The sequence below is a fragment of the Drosophila innubila genome (genome assembly GCF_004354385.1).
Source record: "Drosophila innubila isolate TH190305 chromosome 3L unlocalized genomic scaffold, UK_Dinn_1.0 0_D_3L, whole genome shotgun sequence".
NCBI lineage: Eukaryota > Metazoa > Arthropoda > Insecta > Diptera > Drosophilidae > Drosophila > Drosophila innubila.
This window is the reverse complement of record NW_022995376.1, coordinates 11864741-11890298: the sequence shown is the minus strand read 5'-3', so window position 1 is coordinate 11890298 and position 25558 is coordinate 11864741. Positions and strand designations below refer to the sequence as shown.

Below are 25558 nucleotides of genomic sequence, written 5' to 3'. Positions count from 1 at the left end.
AAAGAATCATTTTCCATCTTAAATGCAGTCAAATCTATCTGGCAATTGTTCAATCAGCATAACACTTGATCAATTAGAAATGTATCTAAAAGATACTCTTTCCTTAAGATTCTTTAAGAAAACATCTGAAATAACACACCCAAACTTATCGGTATACCCATAAAAGTGTATTTAATACAAGAAGCAAATCGACAAAGTTCCGATTTCTTTAACTGGACAAAATATAGCAAGACTTCTATTTGTCTTTCTGATGCAATGGATATTTGGGAACACTAAACTCCATTCGCTGATTGCGTCGTATAGCACATTCCTGAAAATTCCGAAAAGTTGCAAACTCGGGAGTATGACACTCCTCCGAGTTGGCACTGTAGAACATTTTGCGACGAAGATCCCTGTAAAAAGGACGCTTCTTGTGAGTGCGCTTATAAATTTCACGTTTAATCCAATCCAATATCTTGTAGCTTCCATACGGTATAGTACTGCCCATACAAACGGTGGCAAGGGTGAAATTTGGTGGATAATAGTTTGTAATGGGGGTGGGGTCGACTTCAATTTTTGACTTTCTGATCATCTGCGGAAAGTCGAAATTCCTGTTATCCAATTCTTTTAATTTAAGGGTTATCTCTTTCGGAAACGTTGTATTTCCAGTACGAAGCGTAGTATTTTTTTCGTCAACTAGTTGCGATCGAATTTTTATATTTAGCAGCGTACTTTTTAAATTTTGATTCTTCTGATAGTAACGTTGGTCTTTAATAGAATGGGAAGCTTCCATAGACACGGGATGCGTCTGAATCTTTTCTATTATGAATAACTATTTCAAAATTCATAAATGGTTGATTTGAAGGAAAAAGAATCATATTGTTTACTTACAAATAAGCCACTAAAGATTAGTAAAAAGTAAAAGTATCCACTGCTCATCTTCAGTACTTTTCGCACAAAGTGTTTAGTACTTTTAGAGAATATTATCTTACTGTGTGTAAAATTGTGTATATTATGAATAGAGTGTATTGACAGTATAGGCAAGTTAATATATATTTGATACAGGGACAGACATACATAACTCAAAGTAGTTCGTTTTTTTCAGAACAGATATTTGCTGCTTTTTAATTAACTTCAACGAATTCCGGTACACCCTAAATTTACTTACAATTTTTGAAAAAAATGGGCATAACAACAAACGTACTGAAGAAGATGTTCTCTTTTTACCACAGATATTTTAATAATATTCTTTTGGAAAATTCATAAAGATTAATATTTAAAATAAGAACAATTGAAAGTCTTAATCTTAGCGACACTCTTTGTCGCCACAAGTTATTTTTTATTAATATATTAAAAACTATTTTATACTTCTCATCTCATATATTCTTTCATGAATATTCATATCATATAAAACTAAAGTAACCCTTATTAATCGTTGAACTTTGCTGAAATGTTTTGTGAACTTAATATCTTAATTGGCTGCAAATACAGATGTGCCACATACGTCTATATATATATTTGAGTAAATGGCTCGAACACGTATGTATTCAGAAAGATATATCCTGTATATACGAACGATATAATATTGCAACTGTTATGTCATTTTGCTTGCATAAATTATGATGTTATGTGGCAAAGGTAACGGATGTGCATGTGGCAGCAACGGTGGCAGGGGCAGGGGCAGCGGCAGAGGCACAGAGATGGTGGCATCCACAGGCAATGGCAGCAGAATAATACCAGCACACATATAATCGATATAGTGGCTGCCTGGTTTGAGGAATATTACGGCACACACACAGATACATACACAATTTGTAAATGTATGTGGCATCCACGCAGCGCACGTAAACGGAAACCGAACGACAATCGCACATTTCCCAATAATTATATTTCAATGCATCAGAATTTCAGCATGACAGTTGTCTGGTTTCCGCATACGCATGCAGCAACAATCACATCATCGTCGACATTATCCTGCCAGTTATATATGGGCGATTGGGAGATTGGGGGGAGAAGAGAGACACTGAAATGGGGAGAATGTGGAGAAATGGCACAACAAAAGCTCCATCCATGTCCCTGTTCAATGCCCACGCCTGGTCATTATCTGTTTAACAGTTCCACATTAACGACGCTCGGCCTGGTCATGGATACACTCTATACTCTGGTATTTTGGGGGCGGCATTGTTCGTCTGTCCGCCTCACTGACTGACTGACTGACGCCATATTGTGCACACACACACACAGTACGAACAGTCAACGGAAAGCCGTTGGGCCAATAAGTTTATTACTTGCCTCAATGCATTGACCATCAATTCAGCCAACATTGATACGAGTACTCGTATTCGAATGTGTGTGTGTGTATGTCTGTCAGAGTGAGTATTGGGTGTATTCATTTCCTGCTCAAGGACTTCCACACATACTATTCATTTTGAATACGAGTTTATCGTTCTGACAACCACATAAATATACACATACACACACATACACACAACCTTTTACATGTATACGTTGAGGCATTCTCGCCGCAGGACTTCCTTGTATAATTCATGAAATGCACATCATTCCCACAACCTCAATTATGACTACCATTCAGCAATGTGTCCGTTAACACACTAAAGGTTGAATGAGATAATATGTTACACATAACACACATAGCACACATACATATATGAACACATATAATTGGTAATAAATGCAATGTTGAGCCTCAAGGTGCAACAAATTTATATATATTATGTGGCATATACGCAGGGTATTTATGGCTTTTGATTTCAGGCAGAATAACAATTTTCAATCCGACAACGGAACTTAATACTAGTAAATTTCGTAGTCGATTTATTTTATGCTTTTCGATAAATCAAAATACAACAGTTTAATTAAAAAAGGAGAAAAGTAATACGTAGTATTACTACTGTAATATCAATATTATTAACATTATAATTATCACTTACATATTCATACCAAATATCATTATTCAAAATATAACTTCAAAACTTTATAAAAAATTAAATTTTTTATACATTTCAAATATCTTTCATTATCATTTATATTATCAGTCATACTTACAAACGTATTTATTAAATAATCATTCATTAAACTTATCATTACAAATTTTATTTTCATTATTAAAAGGCTTACTAGCGTTAATGTAATCTTTTAAAGTGTGCTTAAACTGTGACTAACAAGAGCACGATTATAAAGTTACACATACGTCACGTTGGTCCATCGATGTTTATGGCATTTATTGTAGCAACTCATCGAAAGACAATCAACAAATTGTTATTCGCTTAATGGCATTGCATTCTAATTGAGTTAAACACACGTTTACAACAACTAAAATGTCACGGCATGATGAGCCACAAAACAAGCTGAAGTCGAAGCCTGGAAGCCTTAAGCTGTAGTTGAAACAATGTTGAGCATGTTATATGTATGTGTGGCATGAGTGTAACTGACGCACTGTGGCTTATCCTTGCTGTTGTTGTAGCACTCGCAACTCACACACGCTCACTTAAAGCATCATTATTAGCACAACAAAGCACGCACACACACACACACACACACACACGCACAACGAGTCGACCATTATGACCACTTGCTGTGAGCTCATCGTCGGCAGGACGACGTACTCTCGTGTTGACATACTTCTGCCAACAGTTGATCTTGTGGCCTACCGCAGGCATGCGGATTTAATCCATAAAGGATACGCACAAACACAAACACACTCAATACAAGTGCGTGTGTGTGTATGTGTGGGCTTGTGAAATTTTAAGCACGTCCGTTTTGGTCTAACGAGCCACGTTCCATTCTCGTTGTGGCTGCTGCTGCTGCTGCTTCTTCTGCTTCAGTCTCGACTCGCCTGAAAGTAGGCAATGAAATCTGTTGAAAAATTTGCAGCCCACAAGCAACACACATACACACAAAGAGAGAGAGAAAGAGAGAAAGAGAGAGAGACAGAGCACAACCTTTACTTGTATTAGTTTACAAATCACACGTAATAACAATTGACACAGACACGCCCACACAACGTCCCCCACGCCCACTAGCTGCCCCGTTATGCGACATTTGTTTGGCTTTTGGGTTAATTAAAATACACACACACACACACACATACACTGGCTGGCATAAAATGAATTCTGATTCCAACACAACTTGCAATTAGATGAGGCATAAAATGTGGTCAACTGCTGCTGCTGTGTGTGTGTATTTGTTGTGCGGCGACTTTACCGTAAACATTGCAAATTCCCTTTTTGCATAAAATTCATTTTTAATTTCATTTCATTTGGCCAGTAAAAATGATTAACGCTGGCTACACATGTAAAATATGGCTTAAATATGTACATGTATGTGTGCTTGTGTGGGTGTGTAAAGCTCTTGAATAAATAAATTAAAATCAATGAAAAAACGAGATGACCACAAAAGCGCAGCGTGTGTGTGTGTGTGTGCGTGTGCTGCAGAGTGGCAATTTTAACATGCGCATTATTACAATTAAAATTAATTTAATAATAAATTTCAAAATAATTACAATACACTCGCTTAAATAAACGTTTTGCCCCGCATTAACAAAAACAAAAATCGAAAATACTTTGAAATTTTAATATAAAAAGTGTCATGTATGCATATGTAATTTATATGTATGTACTAGATGCGTATGCATATATATTTATGTAAATTGCAGTGTATGCCTTTCTCTCCAGTTGACAATCTGGTGCAACTCCAGCGGCCAGCAAGGTAAAAGCCAACAATTTAAATAACTCTTTTCACCTAATTGAGGGCCACAAAATTTCTTTATTAAGTTTGCCATTAATTGACATTTTTTAAATATTTATTTAATACTTTATAATATTTTGATATTAAGTTTTTACTTTTAATCAACTGCTTAAAATAATTTACATTCAAAAATTTTTGATATTGAGTTTTTACTTGTTATTCACTGCTGAAATTAATTTTAATCTTATAAACATGTGTCGAAATATTTATACCTTAATTTAATCACCATTTAAAAAAAAATATTTTTAAATTATTTAAATTTCAAAATCATGTGCTTCAGAAATTAAATTATCTCACCAATACAGCTTTTATTAAATAAAGCATAATAACATTAATGTTCCTTGATTTCTACCAGTAGAGTATTTAATTTAAGTAGAGTATATTACTGCCGTTGTGCTCTACTTTAAATTATCATGACAATGCAACATTTCTGCTGCACTTTCCACAAGCTTCGCATAAATAAATGACACACACACTGAACGTTATTCGTTTTCCCTTCTCCTGCGTCTCGCTCACTCTCTTTGTTTTTTGTTAATTTGTATGGAAAATCACTTTTTGCGAAAAACCCATTTAAAAATTACGCTGTTTTTATAAGGTAACAATGCATACAACAATTTACACACGCGCACGATGCAAATTTGCATAACATTTGCCCAGGCAAACACAGCAGCAAAGCGTAGGATGTGACACTCAACCAGACACACACACACATACACCCTCACACACACACACACCCACGCACACACATATGTGTCCCCTTTTGGAAATGGTTTGCCCAAGCGTATAAATTCACATAATAAGTCTGTGTCGGTGTCGTGGTAGATCTGTGAATACTGAATACTGTGGATGCTGTGGCTGATGATGATGCTCCTGCTCTCAGAGCTGATTCGCGACAGCAACAACTAGAATGAGCATGACACGATACTCGTATCATCCGCCTGCCTCAACACCCACAAAATTGTCAACTGATGATATGAGTATGATGGTTGTGATTGGGATTGAAAGCTGTTGTTGTTGCTGCTGCTGCTTGTTGATTGGAACTGGTTGCTGTTGTTGTATTGGTAATGGCCAGTGTAATGACATGTGCAGCCTGGCCAGACCGCTGTCTACCTCACACCTCACACTGGCTGCGGTTTCAAATATTGCAAAATTGTAAATGTTTTATTCCCCGTTCTCCAAACAAAACAAAACCAAACCAAACCAAGTTGTGACATCTGCCAGTTGACCAGTCTACAATGTTGTTGTTAATGTTATTGCTGCTGTTGTTCTTGTTGGTTTATTGTAAATTACACCCTATAAATTAAAATAACACACTCGCTAAATGTGTGTAATCAAAGTTGCCTTCCAACAACAGCACTCAATTTGCCTTTCTATTTGTTCGTTTGTTTGTTTCGATATGTTTTGTTTTGTTTATAGATTGGCTTATTTTGATAATGAATTAAATAAATGAACTTGCTAAATGAAAATGTTTCGCATTCGTTTTAGGTCACAGCAACAGTGGGATAACTAAAATTTTAGAGATATTCACAGTTTATTTGAAATAATATAAGAAAGACTTGAGAATTCTAACTTTATAAAAAAATATTATTAGTGAAGAAACCATGAATTTGTTTTTGTTTTTTTTTTTTTTCCAATTAGTTGTATCTTTAATTAAATAAATTTTGTTTCTATCAAGCTCCTTATTGCTTAATCTACATTAACAAAATACATAGTCAAACAAGATAATTAAGTACCCCATTTAAGAACTTAAGTTATCATTTTGAGTACAAATTTAATATATACAAAATTTTTTTAGGCATCTATAAAAAAATTTTAAATATGAAAAGTTATTTTCATCATTTAAAGTATTTTTCAGTCGCGCACTATCCAACTTGATTTGATCTAAATGTTTTCTTACAACAACAAGTGTTGCATTAATTATAGTTGACATTCTATCTAGTTTGGTTAGTTATAGTATTTACAGCACAAATGATCAATCGATCAACGGAGAAAACTCAATCAGCTGCGAGTTCATTAAAGTTGTCAAGCTGTTGAGTTGTTATGTCAGCAAGTTGTTAAGTCTAGACAAATAGTTGCTTATTAAAACGAGTATTCAAAAGAAAGACAATTATGTTAAGTTAACTTAGTTAAATAATAAAGACATTGTTATGAAATATCTATCAATTAAAAATTTAAAATTCTTGTATTTAATTTTTAAATAATAATAATTAATAGTTTAATATTAGAAAATGATCTTACATTAGATGCCTGTTAAGTAATATCTGTTTCCAAGTTTTCAGTTGGCTTTCAGCTGCCTCGAACTTAAAGCAGACAATGGCTGAGCACACAACAATCAGCAACACAACATCTACAGACACAACAGACGGAATCCCACAACAGACTCCTCATGAGAAAGTTCTCCTTCCATTTTGCATTTTGTTTCATGTTTTGTTGGCGGCGAAATTGCGTTGAATGTTACCTGCCATTTGGCAGCGCATACAGCAGCAAATGGAAAATCGAAAGAGCAGCAGGAGAGCAGAGGTGTGGGTGGGGGAGAGCAGTAGGAGAAGAGGCAACATGAAGCTGAGCCTCCGTACATTAAGTAAATGCCTGCCTATGTGCCTGTGCCTATGCTATGTGCAAGCCAACGTTATTGCTCCTATCGCCCAACAACATCCAACAACGACAGGAGACAACAGACAATGGTCTAAAGGTGCTCGGTGCTCGGTGTTTGGTTGCTCGTTGAATGGTTGCTCGGTGCACGGTGCACGGTGCACGGAGCACGGTGTTCCTTTGCCGTTTATTTGTTGGCTCGTTTGGTTTGGTTTGTTTGCTTGCCTGCTTGTTTGTCAGACAGTCAGCCAAGTTCTGCAGCCATGTATCCCATATCCTGGCAGCCGCAAAAGCAGCAACTTTTCCATTAAATCTTCTGTCCGTTTGTCGTGCTCGTCGACGTCTCGTCGACGGTCTCTCAACCTTTTCAATGTGTGTTTTAAGCGATTCCCTTTAACTCTGTCCGCCTGTTTGCCATTGTCATTGTCTAGACTCTTGTCTCTCTCTCTTTCACTCGTTCTCTTTATATATGTAACTTGTCTATTGGGCATTGCCCACACTGCGTATGCGCAATATTTAGTCATAGTAAACTTTACAATAATCATACGCACCGTTGTGCAAAAAAACGAAAACGATAAATCCGAAATGAAAATGCAAATGCAAACTCTTTTTCTGAGTTCAAAGCTCGCAATACACAAATAGGATCCAGCGACACTCAAATGCCCAAAATGCACAAGCAAAGTCCTTTGTATTTATATTTGTATTTGCATTCGTATTTGTGTTTGTATTTGTGTTTACCTATAAATAAACGAGTTGTCGTTGTCGTTGTCGTTGTCCTGTCTGCTGCTGTATCCTCTTTGTATTTGTTGACATGTAATTGCAACTAAATATTTTAAATTGCTTTAAAATAAAGCGTTAGCTTCTCCCACTCTCTCTCTCTCTCTCTCTCGCTGTCTCACTCTCTTGCTGTCTCACTCACTGACTGCTCACCCAAAAGGTTATGCAAATGACAAAGTTTCCTCGTTGCACAGTTGTGGTGCATGCAGCATGTTGCAGTGTGGTGCGGTGCGGTGCTGTGCTGCCATGGATGCTGCATGCAACGTTTGAGTAAATAACATAAAACTCGTATTTATACACAGCATACGTGTAAACACCCGTTGAGGAGTGCGGAGTCCTTCGGGAGGAGCAGGTCGCTTCATGCTTTTCCTGTTTGCATTTCACATTCAGCTGCGTGTTAGTATCGGGATACCTGAGTCCTCCCATCTCCCTCCCTCTCTTTCTCTCTCTCTCTCTCTCTCTCTCTCTCTCTCTGTGTGAGTTCCTGCACATGTTTGTCTTTGTGTGTGTGTGTGTTTTTCGACTGATATGCACATATGTGGAAATGCTTTTATCAACGTCAATTGTTCAACAAGAAATAATCATATCAACTCACCGAAATAACTATTTCTATATAACCAACTATTAGAAACTTTGTCTGCAGCATATGACTTCAATTAAAATTAGTTTAGCTGGAATATCCATTTGTTATATTAATTTTGTTGCATTGCCTTTATCCTTTAATACTAAAGTAAAGCATTATAGTGTGTTTGCCACCAGAATAAACAATAATAACTTTATCACGAAAGTGTTTTTAATTAATATTTGTCATTAAATCAACAGCCATACAATTGATTCGGTTAATTTTGAATAATTCTTACTAGTAATAATTGTATTATTATTTTGAGATTCTCAGAAAAATGTGTAGGAATATTTAATACAAATTTTTAAAAATTCAAGTAGTTTTTTTTTTGTTTTCTGTCTATATTTGTTCTATGCAGAAAGCTGCTAATAACCGCTTAAATATTCAATTAGACGTTACTTTTGTGTGACTTTGGGAAAGTCAAGAAATTCAAGTTGCAGTTGAAGTTGCAGTTAAGATAAGTGACTATTAGTTGAAGTTGTGTTGCTTAGTTGTTCATTTAATTAGTTATGTATTATATATTTATTTATGCAGTTATAAGGAGTAATTGATGTCGCTGGAATGGGGCATGAGTTGGCGCTGTAATTAACACCAAAACACCCAGTGAACATGTCAACAGTCACTTAAAGCGAAACCGAAATGCCCACAACGCGGCCAAGACAAGACCTTCAATCATCAATCAGTCAAGTAATCAATCATTCAATTGCATTTTTTCACTGAGAAAACCCGTTTTGGCCCGACGATGACGATGACGGCCGCATTGGCCACATTCTTTGGGCTCCATGAGACGACGACGACGACGACGAGATCGGTCGTCTCTGGTGGCTGTGAGAATATGCAACGGGGAGTCGTCGTTTAAGCCATAAATAGTTACAGCCAATGACAGTTATGTGCAAATATGAGGCAAATATTCATGCCTGATTACGAGTGCTCATTGATTCACTCACACTCATCCACAGTCTAATTATTATTAGCTTCGATTTCAAGCAGAGTTACAAAAAAAAAATATAAAAAAAAATGCAGCAAACTTGGCTTAATTAATTAGGCGCGTGCGCAAATTGTTTAGTGTCCTGTTTGTGCTTTTGTTGTTGTTGTTTTTGTTGTTGTTGTTGTTGTTTGCAATTAGCCTTAACATGCGCTTTGGCGCCTGCGCCATGAAAACCTGTTTCCCATCGCAGTGAAAGCAAGTGTGAGTGCAACAGCTGCAGTCTCAGCGTGTGTGCGAGTGAGATGGCGCCACTGCTTTGACATTTACGAACGCTCAATGGCATAAAATTAATTAACAAAATTAATAAAACATTTTTTTTTTTACATAAACTCGAGCAGTCAGCCAGAAATATTAATTAACTCGACTGTAGCTCCCGTCGTCAACTGGCAACTGTCCTCCATGCTTCATCCTTCATCCGTCGTCCTCCATCGTCCATCGTCCTCCTACTTGCAACCTCCATCGTCGTGCGTTATACAATAATTAAGTTTTCAGCACCTGCGTGCGCGCCAAGTTGGAGCTGAAGCTGAAGCTGAAACTGCAGCTGCTTTTGCCAACGACTCGACTTATTTGCCTCGGCCAGTTGCAGCAGCTCACACAGGGCCGCTGTGGGTATTGGGCGACAGTTTAAAATGGGGCTAAGTTTATTTTATTTTTAATCATTTTTTTAATTTTATTTATTTAGTAGTTAAACTTTCTACTATACAAAATAAATTAAAATTAGCTGATTGGCCTATTTAATCTCTTACATAAGATTGGTTGTGCAAATATTTAGATTTATATACAGAGTGGTCGTCCTTTTTTACAGCGATACTGTGCGTAAACAAAGCTGCACAGATTAGCACTTGTTATTATTTCTTCGTCTTATGTTTAATGTTAGTTCAATTTACTAAGAAGATAGTTATATTCTTTTAAATTTATTTCATTACATTATACAAAAATATGTACTTTTAGATACGTAAAATTTAGGTAAAATCTTAATTATTTTAAATTTTGAATTGAAAAAAGAGATAATAAAAATTAGAAATATATTAAGAATAACATTGACATTTTAAAAGATATTATTATTGACTTAAATTTATATTAATTATAGTTTTATTGCCGCCTCTTTTGATTGCTAGTTAGGGCCCTTTGTTAACCGCACTGCGCTCCTGTTGCGTTATCCAAAAACTGTCGTTTGATCAGTTGCTTGCCACTGTTGGCAACTGTGGCGCATGTTTGGGCCATTTTTACAAGCGTAGCCAGTTTCAAATTTCATTCCTGTTGCCAATGTCCCCTTTCTCTCTCCCCTCCCCCCCCCCCTGTCTTTACTCTGCCGCTCTCCATGTCTGCGGTATGTGCGTGTGTGCGTGTGTGTGTCTGTTGACGTGTTGTTGCACATGCGCATTAACCCGGCCACAAATTGTAATTACCACAACGCATTACAACATAATTCCCAATTGAGTCCCAGCACTCTTTTTTCGCATATTTTTGGTGTGAATTTAATGATCGCTCATTGTTGGTATGACTACGATTGGACCCAAAGAAAGTTGGCCCTTAAGTGAAGGGCGAATGTTTGTAAGGAACGCGCCGCGCCAATTTTTCTGGTAATAACATAATAGCCCGAAATATTGTATTGGCATTGGAATTCAATTAGCAGACGGCAGTTAACTCATGTGAAAGGTTCCAGCGATGCCGCCTGAGTCTGGCTATAACCTCAACAACAACTGCCTTCCATCTTCGATGTGGCTCCCATCATCCCATCTCGAAGTGCAGTGGCCATTTCCACTTTGAGGTCAATAGTTTTTGCAAATTGCTGTTTGTTGTTTGTCGTTTTGACCAACCGGCTCCGGTTCGGCCCTGTTTCTGTCCCTGTCCCTGCACTTGACCAGTTTAGATTCTGCCTCTCTCATTCTCTCGAGACTTAACTCTCTCTCTCCCTCTCCCTTTCTCTCTCTCTTCCATACACGTGCAGTCGACCAGTTTGGTTAGTTGGTCTCTAGACAAATTGCTTGAACTCAGCTCTGCTCAGACCATGTTCAAACTCTTGGCCTGCTCGAGAATACAGAAGATGCCATCAGGTGTCGAGTGTTTTGTCAGCTATATTTGCGTTTGGGCTCAGTAAATGGCAATCGAGCTGCAGAGAGACTCAATAGAGACTGAGCACGATTGTCAAAATAAGAGAAATCCGGATTGTTGTTCCCATTGTTTGCAAGGAATGCAACCAAAACTTGAAGAAATGCAAAACTAGATCTAGAAAATTGGAGAATGTAGATTGCGAGAGTTCTAAAGAGTTGGAATAGACTGATACAATTTATAATTCTACACTGCAAGTATCATAGATGATCATTATATGAATTTAATTTTCAAATTCTATTAAAGATCAACTTAACTTAACTTAATTTGTTCTAGAAGAGCCAGAAAATTTGAACACTGCATTTGGGAAAATTACAGATATGTTTTGTTAGTCAATTAACAAAAAAACTAATTTTAATATTAGAACATTTATTATAAAATAAAATAAGTTTGTATGAGTCTCATAAAAGAACCAGATTTTCACTTAAAAGTGGACATAATTTAAAAATAAATAGCTAAGAGTCTTTATAGTTCAAATTGAAAAAGGGTTGTCTTAAAAAAAAGAATAATAGATTAAAATTGTTGGTTCAATGAAATATTTATATTAGTTTTAATCGACGATTTTAGCTCGGTATTCTAAATAAATAAGAGCTCCAATTAAATATGAACTAATTTTTATTTAAATGTGAAAATCAGTACAATAAAATTCAATATAGAAAAATGCATACAATTTATTAACTTATAATAAAATAATTGCTTATATTTTTTTATATAATTAATATTGTTCAACTTTATATAAAGTTGGTGCTTCAAATAAAGTTTTTACTTAAAAAACTCAATAAAAAGATTATTCCGGCTCACAAGTTTACTTTGCCACTGTGGGAGTTTTGTTTTGCCCAAAACTTGACATAGGTCTAAACTTGTGTTGAAGACAAACTAAAACTCGTTTCAATTAAAATTCTTAGCCTGAGACAAAAGAATAAAAAGCAAACACAAGTGACAGTAAAAGACAAATTAAAGTGGATTATGAGAAGAGGATTCGTCGATATACATACAATATATATATATATCTATACAAACAATATATATAGCTATATATCTTAATACATGGCCAGAACGAGACATTGCAGTTGTTTGCCTTCTGTCTTCGGTCTTGTCTGCTGTCTTCTGGCTTCGTCTTGCGGCTCAAGTTGCGTGTGTGTATCTGGCGCATTTAAGTAAATTTTGCAGAAATTGGTGCAAAAGACAAAGAAAAGCACATAAAATAATAACAGACGCAATCTGACGTCGTCGGCCGTCGGGCCAATGACTAAATGACTGACTAAGTGCCAAAGGGTACAAAAGGGATGGGGACAGAGACAAAGACAGAGACAGAGACAGGGACAGACATCATATTTCTCTCTCTTTCTCTCTGTCTGTTTTGGGCCTCGAAATGCGAAATCGAAACGAAAAATCGAGAGGCAAAAATATAAAATACGAGTGCCGCCGCCGTCGCTCATTATAAATTTTTTTAATCGGCAGTGCAGGAAAAAACATCAAAGATCCGTCGTCTTGGACTTGGTCTTGGACTTGGACTTGGAGTCGATCCTGCAGCAAGTTTAAATATTTAAAACAAAGTCTTGAGCTCTCGAGGCCTGTATGGCTTTAGGCCTTCTATATCGTCCCCGGCTCCCCCACCCCGTTGTCAGCTTCTCCGTCTCCGTCACCGTCTCCATTTCCATTTCCATCTGCATCTCCATCTTCGTCTCCATCTCCGTTTCTGACTGGTACGACATTCCAGGCGCGCGCGCTCCACCTTCGCCTTGTGTGCGCAGGTCGCATCCTCCATGGTCGCACACACATAATTTTTTCTCTGCTTTTTTTTTGTAGTATTTTTATTTTTTATTTTTTTGGACCTGTCTACATCCCCGCTCTTGGGGTCTGTCCTTTTGGTTCCCGTCCCAGTCCCAGTCGCTGTCTTGGTTTCGGTTTCGGTTTCTGTCTCCGTCTGGATATCTGGCAACTGTTCGTATTTCACCTGGCACTGTCGGTCGGTCAGTCATTAAATGCCCGCAAAATGCAAACAACAACATCAACAACAACAACATCAATAAGAACAACAACAACTGCCAACCAGTCGAGGACAGCTTGCAACAGCGACTTGCGCATTTTGTTGTTTTTATTTCATTTTATTTATTTAATATTATTATTTAATAAAAATTTTGACAGCTATCTCTTCCTTTTGTTCACTTTTCAACAGTCGTCTGACAGCTGCTGACAGAATGAGATGCAATGCTGGCAAAAGAGCGAGAGGCAAATAGCTGATAATGCCGATCATGCAACTCATGCCACATTGTATTATCCACAGAGCCATCAAACAGATGCACAACATTCAACTATACAAAAGGTACTCAATCAACTTGAGTTTCGATAATCATATAAAATAATTTAATCATATTGCTTAATGCTAAACATTAATCAATGAATATTAATATTTTCTTGTTACTTAAGTTGCTGTGTATATATATTTTTAGATTATTTTTTAATAATATTAGATTAATGTTGCAATAATAATTGCAAATTGCCAGGCAGAGCTATTCAATCGAAATAAATATATTAAAATTTAATAATAATTAAATTATCAAAGAGTATGTTCTTAATTAATTTTTTTGTATTTTAATATTTTTATATTAGATTGATTTTGAATTTAAATTTATAACATAAGATAATTTTCATTTGAAAATAAGAAAAGATTATTTTAGATAAATTATAAAAAATAAAATAATACTAAAATAATTTTCATTAATACATTTATATCAAATAATTAATTTTTTTATTACAAATTAAATTAAGTAGTATTAGGCAGAGATAGTTTAAAACTAAATCTTAAATTGCAGTGTAAATTGTAAGTATAACCTCTAAACCTCATTTACTAAATTTTATCAACTTCATAAACTATTCTTATATCTTTTAAGATTTCGCTTAACTCGTATGCACATTATTTAATCAACAACAAATTGTGCAATCAAAACTTATTAAATGACAAGATAAATGACTGGATGCGTTGTTGTTGTTTTTAATATTCTTTGTTTGAGCTTTTGTATTTTTGTATTTTTTGTATCTGTATCCGTATCTTTTGTTGCAATTTACATGCCACAGCGCCAACAGTGGACAACTGCTGCAAATTGTGCGTGTATCCCAATGGAGCTGCTTGTGGCAGGAAGCAGCTGCTCGAAATTCTTGGAATGCGCATTGCTGCGTTCATATATTTCGGACAGTCGAAAGCAGCCACAACAACAATAATCATGTGAAATGCTGCCTGTTGCACGTATGTATGTATGTTTGTATGTATGTTTGTATGTTTGTGTTTACAAGTTGCCGCCAACGTAGTAAATATAATTTAATAAATTTAAATGAGACAAACGAAAGACAGGCGGCAACAACGGCAACAAGAGCAACAACAACAATGATGACAAGCAACAGAACAACAACAACTCAAACAATAACAACAACATCATTAGAAGCCGCTGCCAAAACTGTGCTCTGCCTTTAGCTCTGGGGTCAATAGTATCCATGGAATTCAATGCTTTTGCATTTGGCCAAGAGCTGTTGTGGCCAACCAGAAGATGTTGCCCTCTCTCTCCCGCCTCCCGCCTCCCTTCTCTCTCTCTCTCCCTCTCTTTCTTTCTCTTGCAGAGTGCTCTCATGGGCACACAAGGAAGCGCATTTTTAAATGCCAAAACAAATGGAAAAATTAAAGCCAACGAACGAAGCGACGGCAACAAACGGCAAACGGCAGCAGCAGCAGCAGCAGCAGCCAACGTAAAACGTAAACCTGGCTAAAAGACACACATACTCTGACAAACACACTCAGCCACTTGGCTGTAAAAATGCATCTAAGCTGCTTTGCTTTTTTGCCAACTTTTACCAACTGGTTTCTTGCATTTCCCACTCCACACTCCCCATTCCCCATTTTGCAGCTAACTCCAATGCAATTCCCAGATTTTTTCAGCTCACAGCTCCACGGCAGCCGCAACACTTTTATTATATGCCTTCATCTAATAAGCTAAGCGAGGCGGGGGCAACGCGACGACATTGCAGAAGGTTGCTGTTGTTGTTGCTGTTGCTATTGCTGTTGTTGTTGCTGCTGTTGCTGTTGCTGGTGTGTCTATTGAGCTATCCGTGTCCAATTGCAAAGCCCAGATACATACACATGTTGTTTGGGGACTGAACGACGTGGTTGGGTTCATTGGTTCTGCTCGTATCGAGTGCGATGATCACCAAACATGATCATTCAACTTTGCTTTTTAACGCCAAATAAAATAAATCAAATTCCACTGCGGTCGTCGACTACAGCAAAGTCCAGCTAGAAGATGGCTCAGATGCTCAGACACCTTCACACACACACACACACACACACACACAGCGATACACTCGTTTAAGCCTGGCCATAAAATGCATCTATTAGTTGTAAAATGCCAACAACAACAACGACAACGGGAAGAACAACAGCAACTGGTATCTGCATCTTGTGTCTCCTTGTTGTCGAGAGTCCCCCAAAAACGGTTAAAGCTCGCAATTATTTTTCGGCTGTTAGCCAAGTTGTCTTGACCTGCCCCAAAGCCAGAACCAAGCACCTTCTAAGTGACGATCGTTGTCGTTGTCCTAGACCATAATAAACTTGAGGAATGCCAATTGCAGCTGCCGTTCAAGTAACTAAGCAAGCAACACAAACACAAACAAAATCCGAATCCGAATCCGTAACCGAAACTCAATCCCATACCGCATAAGCAAACTGAAAGCAAAGCAGAAAACGATACAGAACCCGAAACCAAATGATGACCGTATCGACGAAGGAGCACAACATGTTAAGCCGCAGATTAAATTCAAATAAATCGACATGCTCGCCTGGAAATGAAAACATTCACAGAGCAACAACGACAACAACGACAACAACAAACGAGCTTAAGAAATATGCCTCTTAGCTAAATGTGTTAAGTAACGAGATACCCTGTAAGACAAAGAAAATATTAGCTTTTTTACGTTGAAGATCTGTAACAAAAGAACATCTGTTTATAAATAGCGGCTTTTTTAGATTTGACTATTCAAATTTTTTGGTTATTTGCTTTATTGTAATTTTAGCAAATTTAATCTAGTATTCAATAATAAACTTAAAATTACAATAATCATTAAAGAAAGGCATAATGAATTTCTTATAAACTGAGACGACATTTTAATTCAATATTATATATGTTTCTTTGTATTTATTTTCTCTTGGATTTTCATACAAATAATAATTATGTTAACCTTAAAAATGTAACAAATGAAAAGTAGTATAAACTTTTAAGATTATAGAATATTTGTTAATGGTTTTGAGCATGTTTATCCCATCTATCAAAATTATTTATAATAATAGTTTAGAATATTTTCTGCGATGCATATAAAATAATAAATTGCTTTGTAAAATTAGAATGAAAACTGTTAAACTCCTGTGAAGTATATCGAATATATTTGTATTTAAGATCAGATATCAATTCAACTTTAAGATATATTTGAAAGTGTATTTTTAATTATTTTTTATTTGTTTTTTATTATTTAATTATTATAATTATATCATATTAGAGCTAAAATATATTTATTTAGTATTGTAAGAATATTTATTTTTCATTGTTTCTACTCTAAAATATTCAACGAAAATTTGCAACAGAAACTAATAATGCTTTATAAGTAGCTGTGACTAACTAAAATAATCATTGGCATAGACCTTAATACCATAACAGAGCATTGGCGATTCAGGCTTAAAGCCTGCTTGGGATTTGCGTGGTTATGGTTCGAATCAGAGACAGAGTCTGAGAGGTGGAGATGTGGAAGAGAAGGGAAAGAAGAAGGGGAAGGGAAAGGAGAAGGGAGAAGGAATCGCAACGGTCGCAGGGCGCAGCCAATTTGCGAATATTTTCATTTCAATTGCGCGCAGAGTTGTGTTGCGACTTCCAGGATGAGCTTGGCTTGCCACATGTGTCTGCAACATCGTTGTCTGCTGCTGCTGTTGTTGTTGCTGCTGTTGCTGCTGCTGCGTCTGTGGCTCGGCCATTGACACAGGTCACACATGCACAGGCAAGGCCAGTCAGAAGCCGATGTTTTTAGCCAGCTTTGGCTCAGCTCGAGTTGCCTCAAAGTTGCAATGCTGCAACGCTGATCCGCAGATCCAACGCCAGCAGCAGCAGCAGCAGCGGCAACAGAAGATTCAGCGATCCACAGACAAAACGTCACTTGGTTGCATGATCTATGCTAAAAGTTTAGCCGCTCACCTGTGCCTGCTTTGGGCTCTTGAGTTCTCGAGTTCTCGGGTTCTTTGGGTTCTTTGGGTTCTTTGGGCTCTTGTGCTTGAAGTCGGCACTGATCCACTAGCTGGGGCCATGGATCAAGGCAAGGCTATCATTAGTGGCTGCCCGAAGGCAAAAAGACTGTGCGCTGTCGCTTGAGTTTGCTCTGTTACCATCCTCGATATTATTCTTCTTGACGTTGTTGTTGTTGCTGTTGCTGTTATTGTTGTTGTTTTTGTTTTTATATGCATCATCGCCTTTTGTTTGCGAAAAACTTTCTTAAATTCTTTAGCTGCTGTCGCGACGTCGACGTCAACGTCGCGGTTGCGGTCGCTGTCGCTGTCGCTGTCGGCGCAGACTAGTTTCGTATCTTGAAGTTGAAATAAAAATTATTTACGATCGTTTTGTCAGCCAGAACTGGACACAGAAAGAGAGCAGCAGAGTGAGATAGAGAGAGAGAGAGAGAGGCAGGCAGGTAGAAAGAGATGGGCTGAGTGGAGTGTCCAGTGGCCTGGCCACCTTCAACACAACTGTCGTTCATCTCTGCAGCTACCGCCCCGCCTTGCCGCCTTGCCACCTTGCCACAGCACTTGCTGTTGTTGTGGCTGTTGTTGTTGTTGCTGTTGCTGTTCTCAACTTTGTTGTATTTCACGCTCATCAAACAAGCAGCGACAACTGTTGCATCTACCTCTGCCTCAGCTTGTCTTCGTCTTCGTCTCCGTCTCCGTCTCTGTCTTCTGCCCCATCCCTGGCCTGGTCAAGTCCCTGGTCTGTTGGTCTGCTTCGCTTTGCTCACCATCAGCGTCAGCGTCAGCTTCAGAGTTTGCGTGCCGCTCGGTTAATCGGCTATGAACAGTTATCGGACTGGTTTTATTGGGTAGCATTTGTTATATAGCGGCTGTGCCTCTAAATGTGGTTGTGGTTATTCCTGCGGTTGTGCTTGTGACTCTCTGACTGTGGCACAAACTGAGTCTCTGCCTCCGACTTCGATTCTGTGGCTCGTTCGTTTATTTCGCCTCGTTTCGACGGTTTCTGGCCGTTTCTGGCTATTTATATTGGGAATTAGTGCGCTTTGAGGTGATAAGCGTGGTGCGTTTTATAAGCGTGTTCACTTGGAAATTTAGATAGTAGCTGTGAAACAGTTACAACTGTCAAAAAATATCTCATTCAATGAGTTTTTGTCCATTGGCAATTACTTAAATAGCTCAATCATTTATTTATATCAGCTAAGTATTAAAACGATTAAAGTGAGGATTTTCTTGAGGATAAAGCAATAAAGCAAAAAGTTTTAATACATTCAAAATATTTCTATATTTTTAGCAATATTGAAGAATGAGGATTAATATAAGTAATAATTTATTTGGGTATTTAACGTCCACTAAAGATAGTTGACTGACTGATAGTTACAAATATTCAAATAAAAATATAGTATTCACTCGTTTGATATTATGATCAATTTCATAATTAAAATTAAATCTCTTAGAAATTTCAGACATATCAGATAATTCAATCAATTGTCGAGTCTTTCAGCTCAGTTATTTACTGATATAAAATTCAATTGCCTATTCAGCTGGCTAATATGTGTTTCACTTTAACCCAGAAAATTCAGTTAGAAGGAACATTTGAAGTTTTTTGTTAGTCACTTGCACCTCGCAGGTGTTCACTAAATGAATTCCAATTTGTCGCTTGTTTTAAGCTGCCGCTTTTTGTGGTACCACCAAGAAATATTTACAGCCAGAAGTACAATTTGACGGCAGGTGGCAAGTTCCGCCTCTTGCCCCCTCTTTGAATGGCTGGGACAATGCCGAGCTGAAAAGCGATGTTGGCCTTGGCGTTGCATGGCATGTGGAATGTGGAGGGCAGACGACTCTGCCTCATGCCCCATGCCCCATGCCCTATGCCACAAACTTTCGCTCTACTTGAACGCAGCAAGGACTTGGAACGATGCGTATAGAGGGGAGATTTAGGGAGGGATCGAAGGGAAGGTCCTTTGTGTGCATGTGAAATGTTATTTGGTAGTTCAGTTGCCAGTGCGTTGTACTATCTACACACACACACAGAGAGACACACACGCACGCACACACAGACTTAGACAGTTTTGGCTGGCAGGCTTTGTATTTATGGGTCGAGGCTACTCGCAGCCCGTTAAAGAGGCGAAGGTTGACGCCGAGTGGGCGTTGAGCAGGCGAGGTCGTCTCCCCTCTCTGCTCTCAGTTCGTTGACAGCAACTATGACTTGGATTCAAGCTCATCCCAATCAAAAGGTAGGAGGGGGGCCTATTTATCCACGGACGAAGGTTAACTAAGCGTCGGAGGTTTTGGTCTAGTTGAAGGTTAATAAATGCTCCTTTAAAATATGTACACAGACTGTCTCTCACGTTCTCCATTTCTCTCTCTTCCTTTTAATAAAATTTCAGTTTTTAGTTGTCAATAAATAAATCTTATATCACAAAGGACAACAAATTAGAGATCTGCAGTAATTGATTTTTATTTAAACTATACTACAATTATATAATAAAATTTCACATCTTTTTCAAACCGCATTTTCCCATTTAGTTAATGAATAGATAATTTAATTTCCCTTATTTATTTTAATTAAATTTTTTATTAAACTATCATTCTGGAAACAAGGCAATTTTGTTAATATTAAAATTTTACCAGAATGGGCAGCATTTGTCTCAAAAAAAAAGAGTAATTTCAATAAAATAGATTAAATACCAATATTTTTATTAGACTGAAAATTGTAAAACACTGTAGACTTATTTAAATATTAAGTGGATCTAATCTGAACAGTTTTTTTTATCTAATAAAATAATCAAAAGTGTTGCCTAAAATTTACCATACAATGTATAATAATATATAAATAAATAAAATAAATAAATAAATAAAAAAAATAAATATTATATACTCAAAACGCCTGTCATGACGTCACAGTTTGTGCTGTGACGTAATTCGGTTGCCCACACGTCAATGTTTTGGGCTAAGCCGAGCATATTTTTCTTTTGTTGCCCCAACTCGAGGCGCCTTCGATTGGCATTTAGTACGCCCACTTACACACAGAGAGGTATAGAGATATATATATATATATATATATATATATATATATATATAGCTATAAATAGCGAAAGATATTCTTCTCCCACTCTTTGACGCTTAAACGTATTTCGTTCTCGTTGTGTCGTTTGTTTTCTCAGTTTGTTGCATACTTTGCCGGGCAAAAGGCGCCTGAGCAAAAGAAATCAATTGCTGTGGGCGATTCGACTCGAGTCGGCTAAGGTCAAAGGTTGAGCAGCACAATTGTAATGAAATTGACATTTTGCAGTGGTGACGACGACATCAACATCAAGTCCTTTAATTAATTTGCCATATTTTCATTGCAATATAGTTGACGTCTGGGCTTGAGTCCTGCAATCAATTAGAAAATATTACGTGAAAGAGCAGTTTTAAGAATATTTCAAGAGCAAACAACGGAAATATTCTATACAAATCTAAGAGAAAATAATAAAATTATTCTAACAATTTTAAATGAGTTTCTTAGGGCTTCTTTTTCTGAATTTGTATTCTTTTATTATGTTTCGGTATTAGATTAAATATTATTTAACAAAAATAAATTTATATTAGCCATTCTTTAATTAATTTTTATTAGTTCTATATTTTCATTAAATTTATATAGGCAGTTTGAAAACTATGTTATGCGAGAAATTATTGTCAAGAGCATAATAAAATGTGAACACCGAACTAACAATGATATTGCTGTCATCCTCAAACACACGTTTACTAGAAAACACACAACAGACGGCAATTCAAAACGAGAGCTCAAACAACATTAACTACAAATTTATTTTAAGCTGCAACAATATGTTGGACTACTACAAAGTATTGAATGTGGCGCGTAATGCCAGCGATAGTGAAATCAAAAAGGCCTATAAAAAATTGACGCAGAAATGGCATCCTGCCAAGAATCCAGACAATTTGGAGGAGGCAAACAAACGCATTCGGGAACTTTTCAAGGCCTATAAAGTGCTGTCAAATGAAAAGAAACGCCGCATTTACGACAAGTATCTCAAAAAGGAAAAAGAGGATCAGGCCCAAAACCAAAGTGAAAGCGAGCACTTTCATGACACTGCACATAACTTAATGGCTGGCACTCCGTTTGAGTTCAGACCCATGACCTATGACAGTAACTTCTTCAGAGATCGCCATGCCGAAATCTTAAGAGATGCCAATGTCCGTTCACAATCGAATGGCGCCACAAGCAGCCGCAGCCAAATTAATTTTAGTCGCAGCGCCACTGATCTAAATATTAACATTAATTGCAACAAATAATTGTAGATTATTTTTATTTTATTGTATTTAAAATTGTATTGTGCAGTAAAAAAAATCACTTATAATTAGATTCAATATAACTTTGTAACAATGTGCTTATATTGTTAAAATTATGTTGACATTATGTTGGTGCGGCCCTCGTTCAGTGTCTTTGAGGTTTACGGGTTGCTGTCAACACGCGCAACCTGTCGCCAGTTGCCTCCTGCCCCTTTTGACCCGTTCCTCAACGCTTTGGCAATGGCAATAAAAGCCACACGCATTCACCTTTGTGCCATCTGTCCCCCCCATATCCCTTTTCCCTTTATGCTCAACCCCATGACCCTACTCTTTTCGAACTACGCCCCTTTTACACACAGAGTGTGTCCACGCCCAGATTCACAGTGGCAGCCGCCTCTTTTTCCACTTTTGCCTCTTTTTCGCTTTTGTTGTTGCCTTGACTTGGGACTCGTTGTCGTTCGCTTAAAACGCGACACAAATTGCCAACGTTTTTGCATCCTTTGAAATATTCCTTGCTATATTTACATACATATCTATATATGTAAATGTGTGTGTGTGTGTGTGTGTGTGTGTGTGTGTGTGTTTGTGTATACGAAAAGTATATATTTACAGTTGTGTATGTAGAAACATAATTACATATTGTGCGCTGTCACTTTTGGTGCTGGCGTTGCCTGCCACACGGCGCACAATGCCACTGAATGCTATCCCTTAGTCAACCTCTCCCCCACCCCTACTGTTTGTCATTTGTTGTGCACACACACACACAGAGCTATATTTACAAACTTTGCATACATATAGAAATGGGAGTTACAATTCCATAGCCCATTTCTCGTTCTCATTTCCTTAAACATTTTGCTTGACGTTTTGTTTTTAGTTGTTATTTATGTAATTATTAAAATTTTTGCTCTTATGCTGTGTTGATGTTGCTGGTGCTGTGGCAGCCGTTGTCACAGTGTCGTCCTTGCTGCCATTGTTGTTGTTGTTGTTGCTGTTGCTGTTGTTGTAGCCGTCACTTTGTTGCTGTTTTCATTTAAATAATAATTTCATTGCGAACGCCTTCAATGAAGACTTCTGCGGCGTCCCCCATTAAAAACACTCAGATGAATGATATTGGGTAAGAGACAGCTAGAGTGAGAAGGCAGTGCAGAGAGTGAGTGAGAGTGAGAGCTATGAAGTGGTAGAAGCTGGTAATGAGGAAATGTTTACCTTCTGTTTGTTTCCATTGATTTTTAACGTTTTAAACGTGGCGTATGCGTAATGTGAGCAACTCCGCTACCTTTTCTGTGGCTAATTGGAATGCTGCAAGCATAATAGATCAAAGAGATTATTTCATCAAATAATAAATGCTGTAAAATGTGATAAAAGAATAATTAATAACGTACTCAAATGTGTGTGGAATTGAGAGAGTATTTTACTTAACGGATTATTTCTTTAACAGAATCGAAAGTAGCTCAGGTAACAGTTAATTGATGATATGTAACAGATGATATGTAACTTGACAAAATCGGAAAAATTACAGGAAACTAATTTATGCTTTAATATGCTCCTACTGCCAATTTTTTTAGTTTCAAGATTAATCTTATTATTTTTGGCAACTACAAATTGTTTGCGAATTTAAAAATAAAATTTAATTTGTTATTATAAAAGTGGAAAATTTAGCTAATTAATATAAAATAAAACGGAATAAAAACAACTAAGTAATTGTATCAGGAATATCTGCTAATATTATAGGATATTATTATGTACATAATTTATAACAATATCTTATCTACACATTAATATGTTGTTTTATTAACCTCTGCAGATATTTGATCCTCTTGGATGAGTACTAAGAGGCTTTGAATTGAATTTCAACCTGAATACCTCTTGCAAATGTAGCTTTAATATTTATATAGATTCTTACACACATACATACACTACACCGAAAAAAAATACACCAATACACACTCTATCACACAAATATATATATGTATGAGCATATGTAGTATGTGTACATCCTTGGCATGCAAAATCTGCTCAACTAATGAATTCAAGCGTATTAATTATTACGCATACGCCACATTGTGCGAAGGACGTCGAGCACAGTCAACCAACCAACAGATCTTTCCTCTCGCTCCCTTCAACATGAAGCATCCCTCCCACTCACCCACTCTCACCCTTAGTCAGCCACCCCCTCAGAGGCGTAAATTGTGCCAGGCGTTCGTTCGGTCGACGTCGCCGTCGTCATCGTTGTCGTCGTCGTCGTCGTCGTCGTCGTTTTTGCTGGTGATGCTTCCTGTGCTGCCGTTTAGAGGCTGCCAAAAAACATTTATACAATTTTGCACGGAAACAGATGCACACATACAAACATAGTCCATGTTTCTCACATATACACACACACATACACGCAGCGCATAAAAGTTTAAGCAGCGCAGCAAAAATGCCAAAAAGTTTCCACAGCATTCAACACACAAAATGGCACAAAAAGCGAGCAACAACTGCAAAAAAAATGCCAAGAAAAATCTAGGAAAATGAAAATTAAAGCAAAAAAGACAATGCAAATCTGACAGGGGAGTTTGAGTAAGAGTGGGAGTGGCACTGGGCGTAAAAGTGGGAGAATTGAGTAAGGACGGAGTGCTGTCTGCCACTTTTCATGCACCAGAAAAAAAAAAAAGGGTAGAATAGCTTTTTCTCTCATCGCGGCAAACATACTCTTTTTTTTTTTTGACTAAAATTTTGTTTTAATGGATGCTACAAAATACTCGAAACTTAAACCTAAACTCTTGTTCAGGATAATATTAAAACTATGTGAATAATTTGGGGTGCATTTTTTTGGAAATTCTTTTACATTTATATAAGAAATTAAATTATATTATAAAGGGTTTAAAGGAAATATCTCTTAATTATGACAAAAACGGATTTTGAATTCTTTATTCTAAAAATGATATGGGTAAATCTTGGAAACTAAGTTTTTATCTCTGTATAAAAGTTTATTGATTTCAGGTAATTAGAAAATACAATTATAATAGATACAAGGAAATGTTATAAAGATCGCATATTTAACTTATTGTATATTTTTTTAGGTATATATAAATGTCTGGTATACATTTTATATTTTCATTGTTATTCACAGGGTTTTAAAAGTTCGAGTTTTTATCAATATGATAAGTTGCCAGAA

At 36.9% G+C, this 25558-nt stretch overlaps 2 protein-coding genes across 2 annotated transcripts; one reads left to right on the top strand and one right to left on the bottom strand.

Annotated features, from left to right (window-relative positions):
• Window positions 1-145: 145 nt before the first annotated feature.
• LOC117787787 lies at window positions 146-967 on the bottom strand. Its single transcript, XM_034626401.1, has 2 exons — window positions 871-967; window positions 146-811 (listed from the first exon to the last, which is right to left on the bottom strand). Exons 1-2 carry the CDS (start codon window positions 916-918, stop codon window positions 236-238), a joined length of 624 nt encoding a protein of 207 aa, XP_034482292.1. The 5' UTR covers window positions 919-967; the 3' UTR covers window positions 146-235.
• A 20922-nt stretch (window positions 968-21889) lies between these two features.
• LOC117787052 (dnaJ homolog subfamily B member 6-A-like) lies at window positions 21890-24233 on the top strand. The gene is made up of 2 exons (XM_034625497.1): window positions 21890-22400; window positions 24206-24233. The coding sequence occupies exons 1-2, from the start codon at window positions 21937-21939 to the stop codon at window positions 24231-24233; spliced, it is 492 nt and encodes a 163-aa protein (XP_034481388.1). The 5' UTR covers window positions 21890-21936.
• The last annotated feature ends 1325 nt before the right edge of the window (window positions 24234-25558 follow it).

What these genes read in the sequence shown, in the direction of transcription:
- LOC117787052 (XM_034625497.1), top strand. Translation starts at nt 21,937, where the DNA reads ATGTTGGACTACTACAAAGTATTGAATGTGGCGCGTAATGCCAGCGAT. An exon ending in ATTAACATTAATTGCAACAA is followed by an intron (nt 22,401 to 24,205) that starts ATAATTGTAGAT and finishes TAACCTCTGCAG; the next exon opens with ATATTTGATCCTCTTGGATG.
- LOC117787787 (XM_034626401.1), bottom strand. Translation starts at nt 918, where the DNA reads ATGAGCAGTGGATACTTTTACTTTTTACTAATCTTTAGTGGCTTATTT. An exon ending in TAATCTTTAGTGGCTTATTT is followed by an intron (nt 812 to 870) that starts GTAAGTAAACAA and finishes ATTTTGAAATAG; the next exon opens with TTATTCATAATAGAAAAGAT.